Source organism: Panicum hallii, chromosome 4, assembly GCF_002211085.1.
Source record: "Panicum hallii strain FIL2 chromosome 4, PHallii_v3.1, whole genome shotgun sequence".
Taxonomy (NCBI): domain Eukaryota; kingdom Viridiplantae; phylum Streptophyta; class Magnoliopsida; order Poales; family Poaceae; genus Panicum; species Panicum hallii.
In genome coordinates this window covers 45,923,749-45,941,513 of record NC_038045.1, presented here as the reverse complement: position 1 = coordinate 45,941,513, position 17,765 = coordinate 45,923,749, and the positions used below count along the sequence as shown (strand labels likewise).

General features: G+C 44.0%; 1 protein-coding gene, 1 non-coding gene and 1 pseudogene across 2 annotated transcripts; 2 read left to right on the top strand and 1 right to left on the bottom strand.

Annotated features, from left to right (window-relative positions):
- Nucleotides 1-3,496: 3,496 nt before the first annotated feature.
- Nucleotides 3,497-3,690, bottom strand: LOC112891234. Its single transcript, XR_003228462.1, has one exon. It is a non-coding gene; the product is annotated as a U2 spliceosomal RNA (small nuclear RNA).
- A 527-nt stretch (nucleotides 3,691-4,217) lies between these two features.
- Nucleotides 4,218-7,378, top strand: LOC112890812 (HVA22-like protein a). Its single transcript, XM_025957673.1, has 5 exons — nucleotides 4,218-4,498; nucleotides 5,702-5,728; nucleotides 5,834-5,956; nucleotides 6,092-6,332; nucleotides 6,743-7,378. Exons 1-5 carry the CDS (start codon nucleotides 4,443-4,445, stop codon nucleotides 6,854-6,856), a joined length of 561 nt encoding a protein of 186 aa, XP_025813458.1. The 5' UTR covers nucleotides 4,218-4,442; the 3' UTR covers nucleotides 6,857-7,378.
- Nucleotides 7,379-9,238: 1,860 nt separating this feature from the next.
- Nucleotides 9,239-17,177, top strand: LOC112889809 (annotated as a pseudogene).
- Nucleotides 17,178-17,765: the final 588 nt, after the last annotated feature.

Genomic DNA, 17,765 nt, shown 5'->3' with positions numbered 1-17,765 from the left:
CTTGGTAAATTAGTAGCAGCAATGATTTAATTGATCAGGATGGTGCTACCAAAATTCGAGCTCAATCGAGCAGAGATATTCTTCGTAGAGCTGAGTGCGTGTACGTGAGTGTCCGCCACCAGACCAGACTTTCTAAGGAAATGCCATTGCTGAATTTTCCTGAAAAAAATAATAAGACAATGCTAAAGGGCCAGCAGTCTGTGTGGCAGTTGTGACATCAACTCATCATCATGATTGATAATTTCATTGTTCAATGTGGCTTAGTATCTACCATCAGTTATTACACGTTCTGCACACTGCTGTTTGGCATGCACAATTGGGTGAGCCTGTGCATGCTTCCAAGGTATGTCGGCTCATTTCACTTACCAAGTGAATGTACTGATGATGACGTGTCCGCGCATGCACACTACTGCCGGCATGGCCACAGCAGGGCAGTAATGCTGTGCATGGAGAAGGAAATGCTGAGTTGGCAGAGTGGTTGCACGATTCAGAAGATGCATCCACATCAGTCAACAGGATTGGCTAGAGGGGTTTTAATTTTTTGTGGTTTTGCTAGTTATTGTTGCTCCAAGATCCCTCAAACAAGGCCTCACATATGTATGGTCTCTACCATTTGTGCAGAAACTCTGGGAGATGGAACTGAAGATAGGGTTGCGTACGTACTTTCAGAGGGGTTTTCAGAGGGATGAGTGTGCGTGTATGCATGTGAGCGCCTACTATGTTTAAAGAAAAACTGAAAATAAAGATCGACGGCGGCAATTTTTTTTAAAAAGATAAGTCTCCAGATAGGGTTGATTACCTGGATTGATCGATGCGTTAACCTCACCTGAATTTTCCTATGATTCAGAGACTTTAAATATTAACTGCCACCAGAGCATGCGAAAACAGGAATCATGACAACAAGCACCCACTTATGGTGATCGGTTGCATGCATGGCTCGCAACTTTTGTACCAAAAGTGCTGACCAGATACAAAATTAAGAAGATATGAGATATACTGGGTTATTTAAATCGTCAGCAATACCGGCCGGCAGGTCGTCAAGAGAACATGCATGTACAGGAGATGATCATGCCCTCATGAAAAAAAAAGATAAGAAAATGCAGGATATATGACCAGGATGCTATGACGTGGCACGCAATAGTAGCTCGTGTATACGCTAGCAGCACAAAAATTCAGCAAAATCGATCTTAAAGCGACACAACCATATGTTGGACCGGCTAGTGCGGCATACTTTATTTTTGCTGAGAGAAGATCAGTCCAAGATCAGTTCAAGTTGCTTTGCGTTGCCTGAGGGAGAGACATGGTACGAGATGGGTGCTGTATATGTCACGGCAATGGTCCTGACATTTTGTTTAAGAAAAAAGCAGCATGCGTATGTGTGTCACTCCAGTAATCCAGTTATTAGGGGCCATTTTCGCCAGAGGCATCACCGTACCATCCAGTCATCTTACACGGCAACTGCAAAAATGGGAGAAGAAAATCATGATGGAGCGCCGCTGAAATTAACCTGAAAGCCGCAAGGTTGATTGAGAGGCCCCCGTTGCATTCGTTGCAGCAGACAGGAAGAGCCGCGGGAAGACGACGGTGCTTGGTACTGTTTGACCTGCAGTGCGACGCCACGCGGACAGGAAGGAATCTACGAGTACCTCCAAGATCCCAAGGCAACGGACTTCCTGTCTCGCCTGCGCGCCGTCGCTCCTTGACCGACCTCTCGCGTTTCCCTGGCACGCGGGCCCCACCAGTTGCCACGGCGAAAGCTGCCTGGCCGTACGTACGCGCGGACCTGGCGGCTGCTGGCCGTCAGTTTCCGCGGCGTAGTATTTCAGCACGTACTGTACGTACACGCGCGTACGAGAGCGCACGATCCAGCGGCCCTCGTCGCACGCGCCCCCTTCCCATCCAGGTTTCAGGTCCCCGTCCGTCGACGGATCGCTTTCGCCAGCTCCTCCTCGCCACGAGCGGGTAGCCGCCGCTGGCCCGGCGATTTCCCTCGCGTCGCGGTCACGGAAAGGGACGGGACTCCTGCGCGCAGCGCGTAGCCCCGCGCCCCCGCGGCCCCGCCGAGTCATCATCCACATCCGTGTCGGGCCGTCCCCGGCCCGCCCCCAATCACCACGGCGCCGCGCCGCACGCCGCCGCCTTGCGCTCGCTCCAGGTGTCCTGGAGGCTGCAGCCGTACGGCCGGCCCGGCCGGACGGGTCGGATACGCACGCACGCACGGCCGCCGCGCGTGAACGCGCACGGCTTCTCGTTCGCCAGGCGCTCTCCCCACGCGCACGCGCACGGGCATTGATCGATGCTCTAGTCTCACCGTGTGTCTCGCGGTAAAAATCTCCTGCAGCGGCGTCGGTCTGTCCTGGTCCTAGCCCCGGCCCCGGCCCGGCCGGGGCCAGTGAGATCAACAGTGGCGCGCGCGCGGCGTCGGCTAGCGGCCGCCGCCGGCCCGTCGGGGGCACGTGCTGTTTGGACCCCGTCGTCGTCCGCACCTCCCGAGCGCGGGGTGGTGGTCTACGCCTGCGTAGCCCGGCCCAGTCCTGTCGCGTCGCGTCGCGTCCGGACCTGACCCGACCGCGCCGGCGCCGCGCACTGTATCGTGAATGCGCGCGGCAGGCGGGAACGAACGAACGAGCCACAGCCTACGGCGCGGGCCGACGGGCACACGCAGTGGTCACTCACATTAACAACCGCCACGCGGACCACGCGCTTGGCGCCACTGGATCTCGGATGGTCACATCGCCTAGGCGGGTATGCGCGAGCTAGCCTATTCGGGCCATCGCCGCTCGCCATTGGTGTCGTAGATGCCCCCCCCGGCTGCACGGCCGCGGGAGCAGGACCATTGCTGCTCGGCGGTCGCTCTTGGTCTGTTGGTTTTCTTCTGAGCAGTGGTGGGAGCTTCTGGCGTCGGGTCAGGGTAACTAGCGGTCAAGGTGTTATATAGTTATATTTTTTAAAATTATATATTCAAATCAAAATTCGACTGCATCACTATGTTTGTTGTGATGAAATCTTCAAAATAATAACACGCTTGGATAGTATTTTTTATAGAATATTTTATTTTTAAACGCGGAACATTATTTCAACGATATAAAAAACATTCCATCCTATGTGATGATTTAACTGTGTTTACACATTTAACCCCTACTGTTTCTGTCGGGCCGGGACGGCGCCCGGGCGTGTTCTCACAGGTGGCGGCGGTGGCGATGCAATCAAGCCCGGCTCACGAACAAAGCGGGCCAAAAAGTCTGTCTGTCCACGTGGTGTCACGGACAGGGCGCGACGGCTGGGTCGGGCTCTATCCCATTGTGGGCCCGGCATGGCACCCTTGTGCGGAGGCCCACGATTCCATCACACACGTACAGGAAAAAGGAAAGTCACCCAACAGAAGACGGCCCAGAGCAGATCGTACAAAGAAAGATCCTTCGGGCTCAAAACATATTCCAGCCCGTAACACCACAAATGGCCCAAAGTCACAAAAACAAACTTTTCTTTGATTTGGTTGGGCTGCGCCAGGCCCGGCCAGCAGTGCAACGGCTTGGCAACGCTCGAGGCCCAGTGGCAAGCACTGTAGTGGACTCTTCCCCACAAAAGCTAAATTTAATATCAAAGTGAGCACATAGCCCACATATCAGATATTAAACTGATAAGAACAGATACTACACTTGACCTTAGCCAAAAGGCCGAGAAAGGTATGAGTTGCATTGATGCCCTGCCCCTGCTTTGTAGCACCCTCCCTCCGCGCTCCGCTCTCGCCAGGCGGGCGCTGCATCCGGGGGGGGGGGTTGCGGGGGGGCGGGGCGGGGCGGACGTAGGAACGGGAGCGCTCGCGTCCGGCCGATTTGGGCGAGTGGTCCCATTCCGCATCTCGCAGGAATATTTTTATCTTGAGCCACTTCACTCCTAGTCAGTTGCAACCAAACACGCGGAAAACAGGAGCGGAGCGGCTCCGTTCCGATCCGCTCCCCAACCAAACATACGGTAACAGACGCTGCGGCCGCAGGCGAGGTCGGCAACCCGAGGCGTGGAGGCGAACTGGGCCGAGTTCTATTGTTGGGCTTCACGTTGCATTCGGCCCGTTAATGCGTGAGAAAATGACGCGAGCGGCGAGACGGTCGGTGACCGCAGCATATTTCTCCGCATTGACGGTAGGGCCCGCCGCCTGCCACAGAGAGAAACGTTTTTTTTTGGGCAACCACAGAGAGAAACGTTAGGAGTGGAGGACAGCCACGGGGAGGGAGAAAAGGAAGAGAGAGGAGGGGAGAGAAAGCGAGCCTGCCTGCCTTCTCGAAACAGCACGGCAGCTCCCTGCCTCCCAACGGCTGGCTCGCGAGAATCCAAGCCATTTTCTTCACGCGCTCCCAGGTTTTAGCTCCGGCGCCATCAGGGCAGGGGGAGAGCGATAGTTCTGTGCTATTGGGAGAGGAGGGGGAGGAGGAGAGTGCGAGATGGGGTCCGGATCTTTCCTCAAGGTGCTGGCCAAGAACTTCGACGTGCTCGCCGGGTACACGGGCCTTTGCTTTCCCTCCCCTTTTCTCCCCCCTTCCGGCGATCCGTTGATTCTTGGGTGCTGCAGCAACGTTGTGCGGCCATTCTTGGTAGGGTTATCCACTCATCCTGCGTGAGCGGATGTTTATCCCGGTGATTACAGGGCCGAGAGGGTGTGGGGAAAGTGTGCGGGGGCAGGAATCTCGCCTTGCAGGTTGTTAGGTCGTGGTAGGTAAACGCTTTTGGGTTCGCTAGGATCTTGCTGCTGTTGCGATGAAACTGTGCGATGGGTAGTTGTGGCTGGAATTTGTTTTGATTTGTGCTTCGATCGAATGGTTGGTAGGGCTTACGCTGCGGTTTTCTGCGAAAATCTTCGAAGGATGAGAGTTGTGGAGCCAAAAGTTTGCTTTGTCTTTGGTAGAGGATACGGTACAGCAACCAATGAGGAAACCTTGGAACTGTTCGTATAGTGGGATCTGGATTCAATCCGTCGAATTTAGTTCAAAGTTTAACTAACCACAATACCAGATATCTCTAAATCCCCATGCTGGGTCTTCAATGGCTTCATATCAAAGTTAATTCTAATTTTTCTTGTGATATATTTTGTTTTGTTTGTATTTGCCATTTGGAGTCGATAGAACCTGTCATAGAAAGCAAATTGATGTGGTGTTGAGGTCGATCACATTGTGCTTGTGCAGCTTAGCCCTGGTTCAGTTGATGGTCTACGTTACCCAGCTCTGTCATATAAGAATGAGAGTAATGCAAATAAATGTATTCTATCATAAATTATTTCTGGGGTGCATTTTGTAGATCCAATCTGAAAGTTGGCATGCCTGCAGGCAGAATGCAGCAGAAATAAGTGATTCAATAGCACTGGTATATAATTTGAATTCAAATTAATCTGCAAAAGCAGATGCATTAAAAGCCTGCTGTCCTGTGAACTAGTACAATCATGTCAATACTCATCCGCGTTTTCATCTTTATGGACTATGGACGATGGAGCTGACTTCTGTTGAATGAAGATTATTTGTTTTAGTAAATGGCACTGCCACATTGTGACATACTGTTATCTGGGATTTAGAGCTTACTCTGGGAAGTAAATGTGGTGCCTGTTAGTGTTATGACTGGATAGATTGTCAAATGCTTTCATGTAAATTCTAAGTTTCAAGTCCTTCGTATTGACACTGAGTTTCTTTTTCAAATATTGTTTTCTTTTCAGGCCAATAATATCACTTGCTTATCCTCTGTAAGTATCACCTTTATCCTTAATTAGATTCCATGTCTCGGTTTCATCCTCTCGATACTATGTTGTTATAATTCTAATCACTTTTGTATTTTGGCACCTTTGCAGGTATGCTTCTGTTAGAGCAATAGAGACGAAAAATCCTATAGATGATCAACAATGGCTCACTTACTGGGTGCTGTACTCGTTTATCACTTTGTTTGAGCTAACTTTTGCTCCAATTATTGAGTGGTAAGTAACACTTCTCGTCCTGATCCATTGTGTTCATTTTTTTAGTGGACTTTGATATGTGGTTGTTGCTGTGTTTGGTGCATCAAATTTGTGAATTGAGAGCTATATATGCTTACTTGAAATGTTGATTTGCAGGCTTCCCTTTTGGTCATATGCAAAGCTGTTCTTCAACTGCTGGTTGGTCTTACCTTGGTTCAACGGTGCTGCTTATGTTTACGACCATTTTGTGCGGCCAATGTTTGTGAACCGCCAAATAGTAAACGTATGGTATGTCCCAAGAAATGAGAAGTCAAGTAAACCTGATGATGTACTGTCAGCTGCAGAGAGATATATTGAACAAAATGGACCAGAAGCATTTGAGAAGCTCATCAGCAAGGTACCCCTGTTCTGAACAGAAATAACAGCAAATAAAGTATTTCCTTCAGTAACATCATTCCTATTATCTAATGCAAGAATTCTACATTGCTGCTTCTGATGTCATTAGTGTTATATTTATATGCCACTTGCTTTCATGCAAATCTGTTTGTTGTTCTTATGAATATGAATTATATTTTGTTGGATTTTAGTCAGTCAAGTTGACTCGTTCATCTGCGAATGCTTGTATTTGTATTATCCAATGAGGTCTCTTGATAGAACTTTACTGTATACTGTATATCAGTATACCATTGCTTGCAAATGCGAGTAGAACTTCCCCAAATGCATGGAGCATATGTTATGGTAGTATCAATTATGCGTGTTCTTTCCCTTGATTTAACCACCGCCACCGCTTGAAAACTCTTGTTGCAGTCTACAAAGTCTTCAAAATCAAGGACCACAAGGCGTTCGATCTTGGAGGAGGCTGAGGCTGAAAGAGAATCCTGGGGTGAAAATCCTTTCTACGACAAAAATTTCCGACACTAAACTACTTTCAAGTCCACTCAGCAGGTCTGTGCAATCAGAATGTGAAGGCGAATTACCCAGTTTTTTTCAACTGCGAGATTTCCTTGACACATGCACTTCATGCATCCTTGCTGGGCCACACAGCCTGGAGACGACCTTCCTGTATTCCTGACTTGAGGACTGTACCTTGTTGCATCCGCTGCTACGAAACTACGATGAGTTCTAGAGCAATTGTGGACTACTGTAAATGGAGGTAGATGCTAGCGTTTGCTCGTTTATGTGAGCTTTTGGCTTGTGTAATATCGACAGCGCCTGTGTTACTAAACCTTTAGGAGGATACAAGCCTAGATTTTCAGTTTACATTTCGTTCTGAGCATATAGTCGGCTGTTGCATTTCTTGCGTTTCTCTTTCTACCTCTGCTCCGTGGGAATTTCGCACGAACGGAGGATTTCTTTCCAGCGTTCCCTTTAGTTTCCCTTTTGTTTTCAAGCAGATATGGGTGCTCGTGAATTTTCCCGAAGGAATCGAGCTATTTTTATTTATTTATTTTTCATTATTGCGTTGGGTTACTAAGGAGGTTTTGTTGGATTAATGTGCTCCGGACGTGCAAATTGAGCTCAGTCCATGGCCTATGAACGAATACTTCATGAAAAGGTTCAGTTTACCTTCTTTGACTTGGAACGAGTCCGTGTTTACTCTCAGCACAATTAGATAATGAAACCGTCCGTCTGAACTTCTCGGGCTTGCGGCACCGCACAGACGATCTCTCCGGCTATTTTCGGACTCGTGACACCGCACAGATGATCTCCTTGGCTATTTTCTGTCAGTGGTTTTCTTTTATATTTATTTTAGCTGAATATTTAAAAAATCATAGTAAATAAAAAGAATCATAAAATGAAAAATCTAATTTTGTTGAACTCCACACTTAGTAGCTCTATACAGTGAATATGTGATATGATATAATTTATTAAAAAATGCATATGTGATATGGTATAATTTAGTAAAAATATTTTATTATACTTTTAGATATATATTTTTCTATAATTAATTTATATTATACTTTTAGATATATACTTTGTAGGTTACGATTGCAATTCTCCAATTCAGGGTCGAATTCCTGTGAGGCTTGCCTCTATCATCGGAATGTGACTCTTATTGGGGGCGATTCGGGTCGGTTCTGCAGTTCGTAAGGGTATTTTTCTGTCCATTGCTAGGTCCATCCTGAGATGTATCATTCTGGCAATCGGTTGAGGCCTAATGGCGGTAGCTGCAGTCTGCGGAAACCCCTGGTATTTGAGGTGTAATGTTAATCCATCATTGATCATTTGGTGGCCCTCTCATGTTTCTGCAGTCATAAGATGATGGGGAGAAGGGGCAGATGCATTTTGTTCATCTGATCATTTCTGGACGATAATGCATGGAATGGCGTGTTCTTATGTCATAGTTTAGCTGAAGGGTTAACTTGTGTATTGCGCTGGGACATTGTAACCGTTTAGGCTTCCGTTGATCTGAAGCATTTCTATCTCAGTGTTCAGAGCGTTATATATTGTTTGAGGTTCATTTGTTTTATCCACTGTGATCTAACTAAAAGAATAAGACTCGCGGTAGGGAGAGAAACGTCCACCCTAGCTGCCTAGCATTGATTTATGAGGTGAGAATCGGAGTATTATCAAGTTTGAATCTCGAACTTACTATGTTCCAACTCAGGATGCAGGTTGGCCTAGGTCGACCCAGTGACCCAAAAACCCAATCAACAAGAAATGGTGTTAAAACTCTACAGGGCCAACCGATAAATTTGTAGTGCCATTTTGGGTCTAACCATGTGGGTTAGCAGGTTACCCAAACAAAACACCTGATGATGAGGTGAAAACTGAAGAAAGTCTGATTGCGGACAGGCAGAGCATATGGCAGGCGTGCGCTTGTGCTGCTGCAGGCCTGCACGCATGCGTCCTTAGTTCATGTAGGCGCCAGCAGGTTCTTTTCTGCTGCTTCAAAAGTAAGGGCACGGAGCCATGGACAAAGCAGAGGTGGACAATGTTCTTTTTGGTTGACCCATTGGGTCATTTGGGTTAGATGCTGTGGTGGATTGGGCCATCCCAAAAATGAAAGTAGACTTGATGGGTAGTACTGATCATGCAACTGGTTGACCCATTACCGACCCACCTGCATCCCGAGTTCCAACCATGATGTTGGTAGCCTTGTCGTTTATTGTTGATGTTCGGGCATAATCTCACACATACTTATAGCTCTTCCAACTAGGGATATTTGTTGATATTGTCTTATGTTCACCTTTACGGATGCATAGTTGTAAAGGCGCTAAGTAGAAATTCTTAATCCAGCTGTTTCTCTGTAGCTGAATGAGTGACTCAGACTTTGGTTTGTTATAGATCATTTGCTAAGGGTTTTCCTTTTGCCATTTACAGGGACGATTCAGGGGAAAGCCATGCAGTTGCATTAGATGGTTGTTTCTGAAATGATCTCATTTTGTGACACATGATTTTGTGTGCTATGTGAAATGGCTTCAGAGTTTTTGAAGAACGGTCCCTTTGATAGAGATGTTGAACAGGTAATTGTTTTCTCAGTAGGATTGAATGAATCTTACTCATGTATACATTAGAATAACATCCTTCAAACTGAATAACATACTGGAATGGCTTGATGCAATAATTTTGACTTAATTTTATTATATGGAAACTGGAAATGCTACAAGGCAAAATTTATCACCATGTAAGACCGTAATAAAATGCAAACTGATTGGCTTAATAATATATTGGTGGTAGGAGCGTTAAGCATGCATTCTTGTGAATACCAGGTTCATCTAAATTTAGTTGGATCTTCTAATTAAAGAACCCCAACTTGTACAAGCGGTGAACTCTTAGTTGGGAACTAGCACTAGACATGATTATTAATTTGCTCCATGATCCCTGATGTTCTCATAATTATACTTTCATTGCTTTCATGTAAGCAAAAGACGTGCAATGGCATGTTTTATATCACTTGGTGTTTCTGAATTGCTAGGCAATAACAGGCTTGAAGAAAGGGACACATCTGTTGAAATATGGCTGCCGAGGAAAACCAAAATTCTGTCTGTTCAAACTTTCAAATGTAAGTAGGAACATTTTTCCTTAGTTTTATGGTTTTGTGGTGGCTCATGGCTCATGTCAGTGTTGATTAAACAGTTTAGTGCTCAGTTGTCTGGGCGTTGCAACCGATTTCAATAAAAAGTACTTAGGGTCCACAATTGAGCTAGTCATACTTAGGGTCCACAATTGAGCTAGTCATTCTTGCAAATATTATTTTTGTCAAAAAAATTACATTTAGAATTAAGCCACAAAGAAATCACATATGTAAAAAGTGGAAGGCCATATATGTATTCTCTTGAACACAGTTACACAAAAAGCATTGCATAGAAGATCCTTATGTTGAATCAGCTACCACCACCACTATCACGACTGTTAACTGTGGTTTGTATAGAAGTAAAAACTTACCTGTTTTCCCTAGCACACGTTTTGGCATTTTGCATTTTTCATGAAAATGAGAGCAGATCCATTAAGTATTGTGTTAAATACTGATATTAACAAAGGAACAGTAAGGAGTTGCCAGAGTGAACATGCATGTTGTTTGAGTCAAAGCACGCAGGCGAAGTTTTTAGACCTCCAGGTGCGAATGGCGTGCATGTAGGAGTTAGTTCAGGTTGTGGTTATTATTTTATTTAATTGCTGATGTAACTTAATGGAGGTAGATAACGGAGGGTAAGAAAAAATGTAGTTGGCATAATTATGTTTCATCTTTAAGTGAAAGCTACATTTTATATCCATGGACATTATTTAAATTGTCTATATGTCAAATGAACATTCTTTTTAATATTTGGAGGAAAAAATTATTGTCATAGAGAAGAGATCTTATATGGTTCTTGGGAGTACCAAGAAGCACCAAAAAGTTTTACTTTTTAATGATATCTCAGTACTACTACCTATATCACGAGGAACCAAAATTAACACTGTACCTCTTGATATATATTAATGACTGAAAATGCTCAGTGGAGGAAGCCTATCTTTATTCGCCTACCATTTATATTGATCATGTTTTCTTCTGTTGCCAGGATGAAACTATGCTCATCTGGTATACTGGGAAAGTGGAGAAGCAATTGAGACTCAATCAAGTTTCAAGAATAATACCTGGACAGAGGACGGTAAGTATATATTTGAGTACTAGTATTACCCTATTCTGAAACTAACTTCACTAGTACTAGGAGAGCTTCCAGTTTTTTAACATTATCAGCCTGATATTTCATTACTGTTGGCCTTTTATTGAATCCTTGATGTAATCACTGGCATTCCTGCCTCTTTTTGCTTGTGGATTTGTCTAGGTTACTCGCCAGTTGTGTTCAAGAAATTCGAAGTGATATATGCGGTTGATATTGTTCTTATGTTGTCTTCCCTGCCAGGCTATCTTCCAGCGATACCCAAGACCTGATAAGGAGTTTCAGTCGTTTTCCCTTATATATGGCCATAGATCATTAGATCTGGTATGTGAACTTCCATCTAACTTGTTCCTTTGCTTAAGTTTACATTTGGATATATTTTTCCTATTTACATGCTTAGCAAGTATAAGTGTTGGAAAAAAATGTGCAGTGATATCATTATGAATCATTTGATTATCTCAGTTTAGTTACTCTCAGTAGATAATTTGTGGCAGATTTGCAAAGACAAGGATGAAACGGAGGCATGGTTTGTTGGTTTGAAGGCCCTTGTTTCTCGATGGGTGGTAGAGACAAAAGATGGAAAAGTTTCTGATAACCCAGCTTAGCATATTCAGGAAGTTTCACCGTTGGTGTTTCCATTTTATGGTAGTGATGCCAAAAAAAGGTAAATACATAGTGACTTATATATGTTACTTCTTCCATGTTAATAAAGTACATAATTGTGTTGGGCATCTTGTAGGACTTGCAAAATGTCAATGCTCATGAAGTCATTGGATTTGGAAATATTTTCTCTGATGCGGTATGCACTGGACAGGACAGGAGTAGAATTAGTGCAGGGTCTATCGGTACTTCTAGCTCCTTCTCATCTGGAGGTGCAGATACATCCAGTGGAGGAGCATCTGGAGTTAGCTATTCAAGATCAGTAAGTTCATCCAGCTATGGATCAGGTGATGATTTCGATTTGTCGGGGGATGTTTTCATTTGGGGAAAAGGTGTCGGTGCTTATGCTTCGCATACATCTGGAAATCTGCATGATTCTAGGAGTGATGTATCTTCACCAAAGGCACTGGAATCAACATTTTTGTTGGATATTCGCAGTATAGCTTGTGGGAGTAAGCATTTAGTGCTTGTCACCAAACAAGGAGAAATATACAGTTGGGGTGAAGAGTCAGGGGGTAGGCTTGGACATGGAGTTGATGCTGATGTTTGCCACCCTAAGCTTATCAGAGCTTTGAGTGGAATAATTATTGAATCTGTTGCCTGCGGGGAATTCCATACTTGTGCTGTTTCTTTTTGCGGGGATCTCTACACGTGGGGTGATGGCACACATTATTCTGGTGTTCTTGGTCATGGAAATGATACTGCCCATTGGATTCCAAAGGAGGTCTATGGCCCTTTGGAAGGTCTGCACATATCTTCAGTATCATGTGGACAATGGCATACGGCCATTGTGACATCATTAGGCCAATTGTTCACCTTCGGTGATGGAGTATTTGGTGCACTGGGCCATGGAGATCGCCTAAGCACAAACATCCCAAGGCACGTGAACTCTCTGAAAGGAATGCGTGTTCTGCGTGCAGCTTGTGGCGCTTGGCACACAGCTGCAATAGTTGAGATTGTAGACTTTCTTGATACTGCTGCAGCCACCAAACTATTTACATGGGGAGATGGGGACAGATGTCAGCTTGGAAATGTCGACAGAGAAGCAAGGTTCATACCAGCCTGTGTGGCATCGCTTTTAGAACCAAGTTTTTGCCAGGTAGCTTGTGGGCATGACTCTACTGTTGCTCTATCAACCTCTGGGCAAGTGTACACCATGGGCAGTAATGCTTTTGGGCAGCATGGAAATCCAAAGACTGATGGAAAGTTCCCTACTCTTGTTGGAGGGATCATCTCTAGTAGTTTTATTGAAGAAATAGCATGTGGTTCTCATCACATTGCTGTGCTGACTTCTAAAGCTGAAGTTTATACTTGGGGCAGAGGTGCAAATGGTCGTTTAGGACATGGGGACAGTGTCGATCGAAATACTCCAACTCTTGTTGAAGCTTTAAAAGATAAGCAAGTCAAGAGTGCAGTTTGTGGAGCTGATTTCACTGCTGCTGTATGTCTCCATAAGTGTGCATCCGGTTTAGATCAGTCAGTATGCTCTGGCTGTCACTTGCAATTCGGTTTTAGAAGAAAACGACACAACTGTTATAACTGTGGTTTAGTTTTTTGCAAAGCATGCAGCAGTAGAAAATAAATGAGAGCTTCTTTGGCACCTGACTCATTCAAGCCGTACCGGGTATGTGATGAGTGCTACACCAAACTCAGTACTGTGGCAGTTGGAAAAATTCTGAGAAATTCAGGGCTTCTTGAGGGAAATCCTCGTCAATTGTCCAGGGAAGCCACTGATCCAGATAAGAGCTTGCGATCACGACTGTCTAAGCTTTTGACTTGTGATTCGTTCAAGCCTGATGGTAAATACTCACTGGATACTGGCCAACTTCCTCTACCTCGCATACGAAACATGAACCGGAGTACTACAAACTTGATTGGACATTCCAAGGAGTTGATATCTTCTTTCATTCCTACCTCAAAAGTAGGCTCCCATTCCCAGCCAACATCGCCTCCTTCCTCTGGACCAAGTTCACCAAATCCTATCCGACAAGAAAATAAGTTAAGTGAGAATCTAACTGAAGAAGTTGCTAGATTGAAGTCCCAGGTATTTCATATCACCATCCTATACGATACAGTAACATTTCACTTTTTCCTCAAGCTGTCTTTAGATCCTCATAAATAGCAGAAATTATCATTCAGATAATTAGGATTATTATATCAGCCAATCCTTTTCTTGCCTAATATGTACTACTCTAGTTCATAAAGTTGCATGATTGATTCTTGTAGGTGAAGGAGCTGACCCACAAATCGGAATTACTTGAAGATGAACTTGCAAAGGCTAATAATCAATTAAGGGAGGTCAGGGCTACTGCTGATTTAGAAAACTTGAAGTGCAAAGCAGCGAACGAAATTATCAGTGTCCTTACAACTCAGGTAGATATTCGTTGTTAATGTGGTTGATTTTTGAGGATGAGTAGTGATGTTTGCTGCGCTGATGATTGTTACTCCCTCCGTTCCAAATTATAGGTCATTTTGGCTATTTAGATACATAGTTTTTCCTATGTATCTAGACATAGCGTATATCTAGGTGCATAGCAAATTCTATGTATCTACAAAAGCCAAAACGACTTATATTTTGGAACGGAGGAAGTATATAGCAAAATATAGTCACTGAGAAATGAAGGATGAATGAACAATGTACTGGCTATGCCCTTGTAGGATAGGACAGAAAACTGATCGCAGCTATTCTTAGCCAATGTACTAATCCATGCGTTACAAAGACAAGCATTTCATTGGCTCCATTGCAGTGCATTCTTCCAGTATTTGTATATTTGGAAAAAAATTGATACCATAACTGCATGAAAGCATATCTCTTAAAGTTCAGAGTTGTAACTCTAAAATCTTACAAGATTTGGTAAAGAAACACAGATTCTTCTAACTGATTGTATTCCAAATGACAAAGTACAATTAAAAAACTGGCTGTTAATCAGTTCGTATAATTTTCTGTGCATCAGGTTCTGAAACTGTGATGTATGCTGACCTTTTTTATGGAACAGTAAGAATCTACTTCAAATAACTATATTTTTAAAACCAGTGAATAACATAAATGTAAGAAGTATCTATCCACAAACCACTTACAGGTACAATTAAAACAAGAATAAAGTGTGCTATATAATGCTGACTTACCAATTTTTTTTCCCAAAATAAAACTGAGCTACCAGAGAGATAAAGACAATTCGTAATGGAAACTGTAGATTCTTAACTTTAATTTGGAAATAGGATCATGAACTAGTTTCTCATAATTGCATCATATTTTGTTGTTCATATACTCCCTCCGTTTCAAATTATAGGTGGTTTTGGCTTTTCTAGATACATGACATTTGATTTGCACCTAGATATATGCTATGTCTAGATATATAGGAAATATTATGTATCTAGAAAAGCCAGAACAACCTATAATTTGGAACAGAGGGAGTACCATTTTATGATATTCAATTCTTTTGTGTTATCAGATCAAAGCTATGACACCAAGAACACATGAGGAGTGTACTTCGAATGGCAGTTGGGCTGATCATGTATCTAAGGTGTTTGGAAGTCATTCCCGTGGCAATAGTTTGCAGGATCTTCATAGGCCACCTGATTCCAGTGGCCAGCAGGCTCATCAATCGTCCTGCAATGGAAATAGCATTGTAGCCGATGCAGAATGGATCGAACAGGTTGAACCTGGTGTTTACATCACTGTATTCCGCTCACCTGCAGGTCAGAAGTACCTCAGGCGTGTGCGTTTTAGGTATTGGTGCATTCTAGCTCCATCTGACTCAAATATATGCTCAGTTCTTGGTTTTGATCATTGGATCTCTTAGCATTTCTTATATATCTTTATTAGATGCTGAGCATTTCTTATATAGTTATGGTTTTGTACAAATTGCATTTCTTGTTTATCCATCAAAGATTGCCGAATTTGATCACAACTTACAATAGATTTATGCTTTTACTTCATATGGTCTGAGCTCTTATCTGAGTTGTACACGTGAGATAATCCATGAGTTTTGTTTTATTTTGACCAGTAGGGTCAGATGTACTTTGCTTAGCCATTAAGTTATAGGCAGCTGTTGACAGCTGATAGTAGTAGTAATTTGGATTTTGCTTTAGCTGTAAAGCGCAGGCCAGCACAATGTCGGTTACTGTAGTGGTACTGTAGCACCGACCTAAAATTCCTATAAAAGGACATGTACCCCTCCTGTGTATCTAAACTTGTGTAATATAGAAATATACATTGTTAGCTTCACTGCACAAAACCACTCCTCTCATGTCTCTCTCCTGTTCATAACAGAACAGAAGTGATCCTAAGCTAAAGAATCTAACAGTACAGATGCTCTAGACATGTTCCAGCTTCAGAAAATGATTGTAAATGGTGCCTTCCTGAACTTCTTATTTATCACTATTTTTGCTGACCTGCAGCAAGAGACGTTTCACAGAACACCAAGCAGAACTATGGTGGGGCAACCACCGCTCAACCCTGCAAGAGCAATATGGTATTCTGACTGGAGACAGTATCTTCCCATCAAGAACAATTCGCGAAAAGGGATAGGATAATATCTTCGACTAATTGGTGCATAGATCAACTTTTCCTGCCAGCAAATGTATATTTCCTTTTTCTTGAGCAAAAAATGTATGTCTTCTTGGCATTGATTTCCTGTTCTTTCTTCTGGGTAGATGCATTCGAGGAGCAATGGGAGGTGTGTGCTGGGGACTGAGCTCACTGAATTCCTTGGCCTCATCCCACTCCAGCTGGATGGATGTTACTCGTGGCTTCCATCGTTGCGTTCTCGGTACAAAAGATACAGCGAATGATGAGGTTCTTGTGGCCATTTGTATAGCTAAACTGGCATGGAGGGGTCTTAGTTTAACTAGTAGTTTGTGCAAAATGTCTCTGCAGTGGTGGTTAACTTAGGTAATGCTTGTGTTCTGGAGCTTCACTGTGGCCTTTCCCCGTACACCCCGGCTCCTCTTCTCGTACTTGATCTGGCACCCTGCAGATACTTGACCCTGCCATAATATGGTCCGATTCTACCGTACATGTATGAGTCAGGAAAAGGATCGACAAGTCAGCTATGAGAGCTTTCGACTCTATGGCCATCCTTACCTTGTGGATGCTATGGAAGGAGCACAACAGACGGACTTTCGATCATCAGACTTTGAAGGCACCTTTGGTTGCGGTGGCGATTGCAGAGGAAGTTTCTGTTTGGGTGCAGGTGGGGTACACCTTATTGTCGGATTTTGTTCAGTCCGTCTGGTCGCTGATGTTTCATTGTAATCAAACTTCAGTCTTTGAGGTCGCGCTATCCCCTGTATGGAAAGCCTGCTCAGTATGTATACCTTTTTCCCTCGTAATGAAAAAGGTGATAAAGCATGGTCGGGAAAAAGAAATTTAATTCACAACGGCCATAGCATGTTGTACATAGCGTGGAACCGTTCTCTGGTAGAGGATTATTATTTTTGCTTGATTCTTATTCAATCTTCTTCCCAGATTTGTACGATTTTGGCTGTGCGTAGGGTCCAAAAGGGAATAAAGAGGTTGCAACTGACATTGGTCACTTTTTTTCTGAACGAGGATTTGGCATGTTCTACGATGGTTTTTTTTTAGTAACGTTCTACGATGGGTTAGGGGGTAACGGAAACATGTGTATTTAGTGCCCCAGATTCTGAATGTACAAAAAAAAGAGATTCATAACAGTAGCGTGTAAAAGAACATGTGTGAACAGGTCTAGAATAGCGGTGTTCTGCAATTACTCATTGAATAAAGCCTCGATGTACATGTATTTTGGGCAAGTGGCATTGTTCACTTTTTTTTTTCTCATCCATTGAGCTATGTGGCGACCTTTGGGCAGCAGCACTGGGTGGACGGTCTAACCATGCTCTGCAACCCGGCTGTGGGTTCACACTTGACAGCCTAGTGTGTACGAGGTTTTTTCTTCAGGAACCTACTGAATCTGCTCGGAATCATCCAAGTCAGCTGCCCTATTAGCAGACAAATCGATGCCAGGGGAATCCCAGCATGTCTTCAACCTCCAGCCATACCAAGATCAAGAGGAGATTTACGTGCCATTCCTATTCCTGATCCC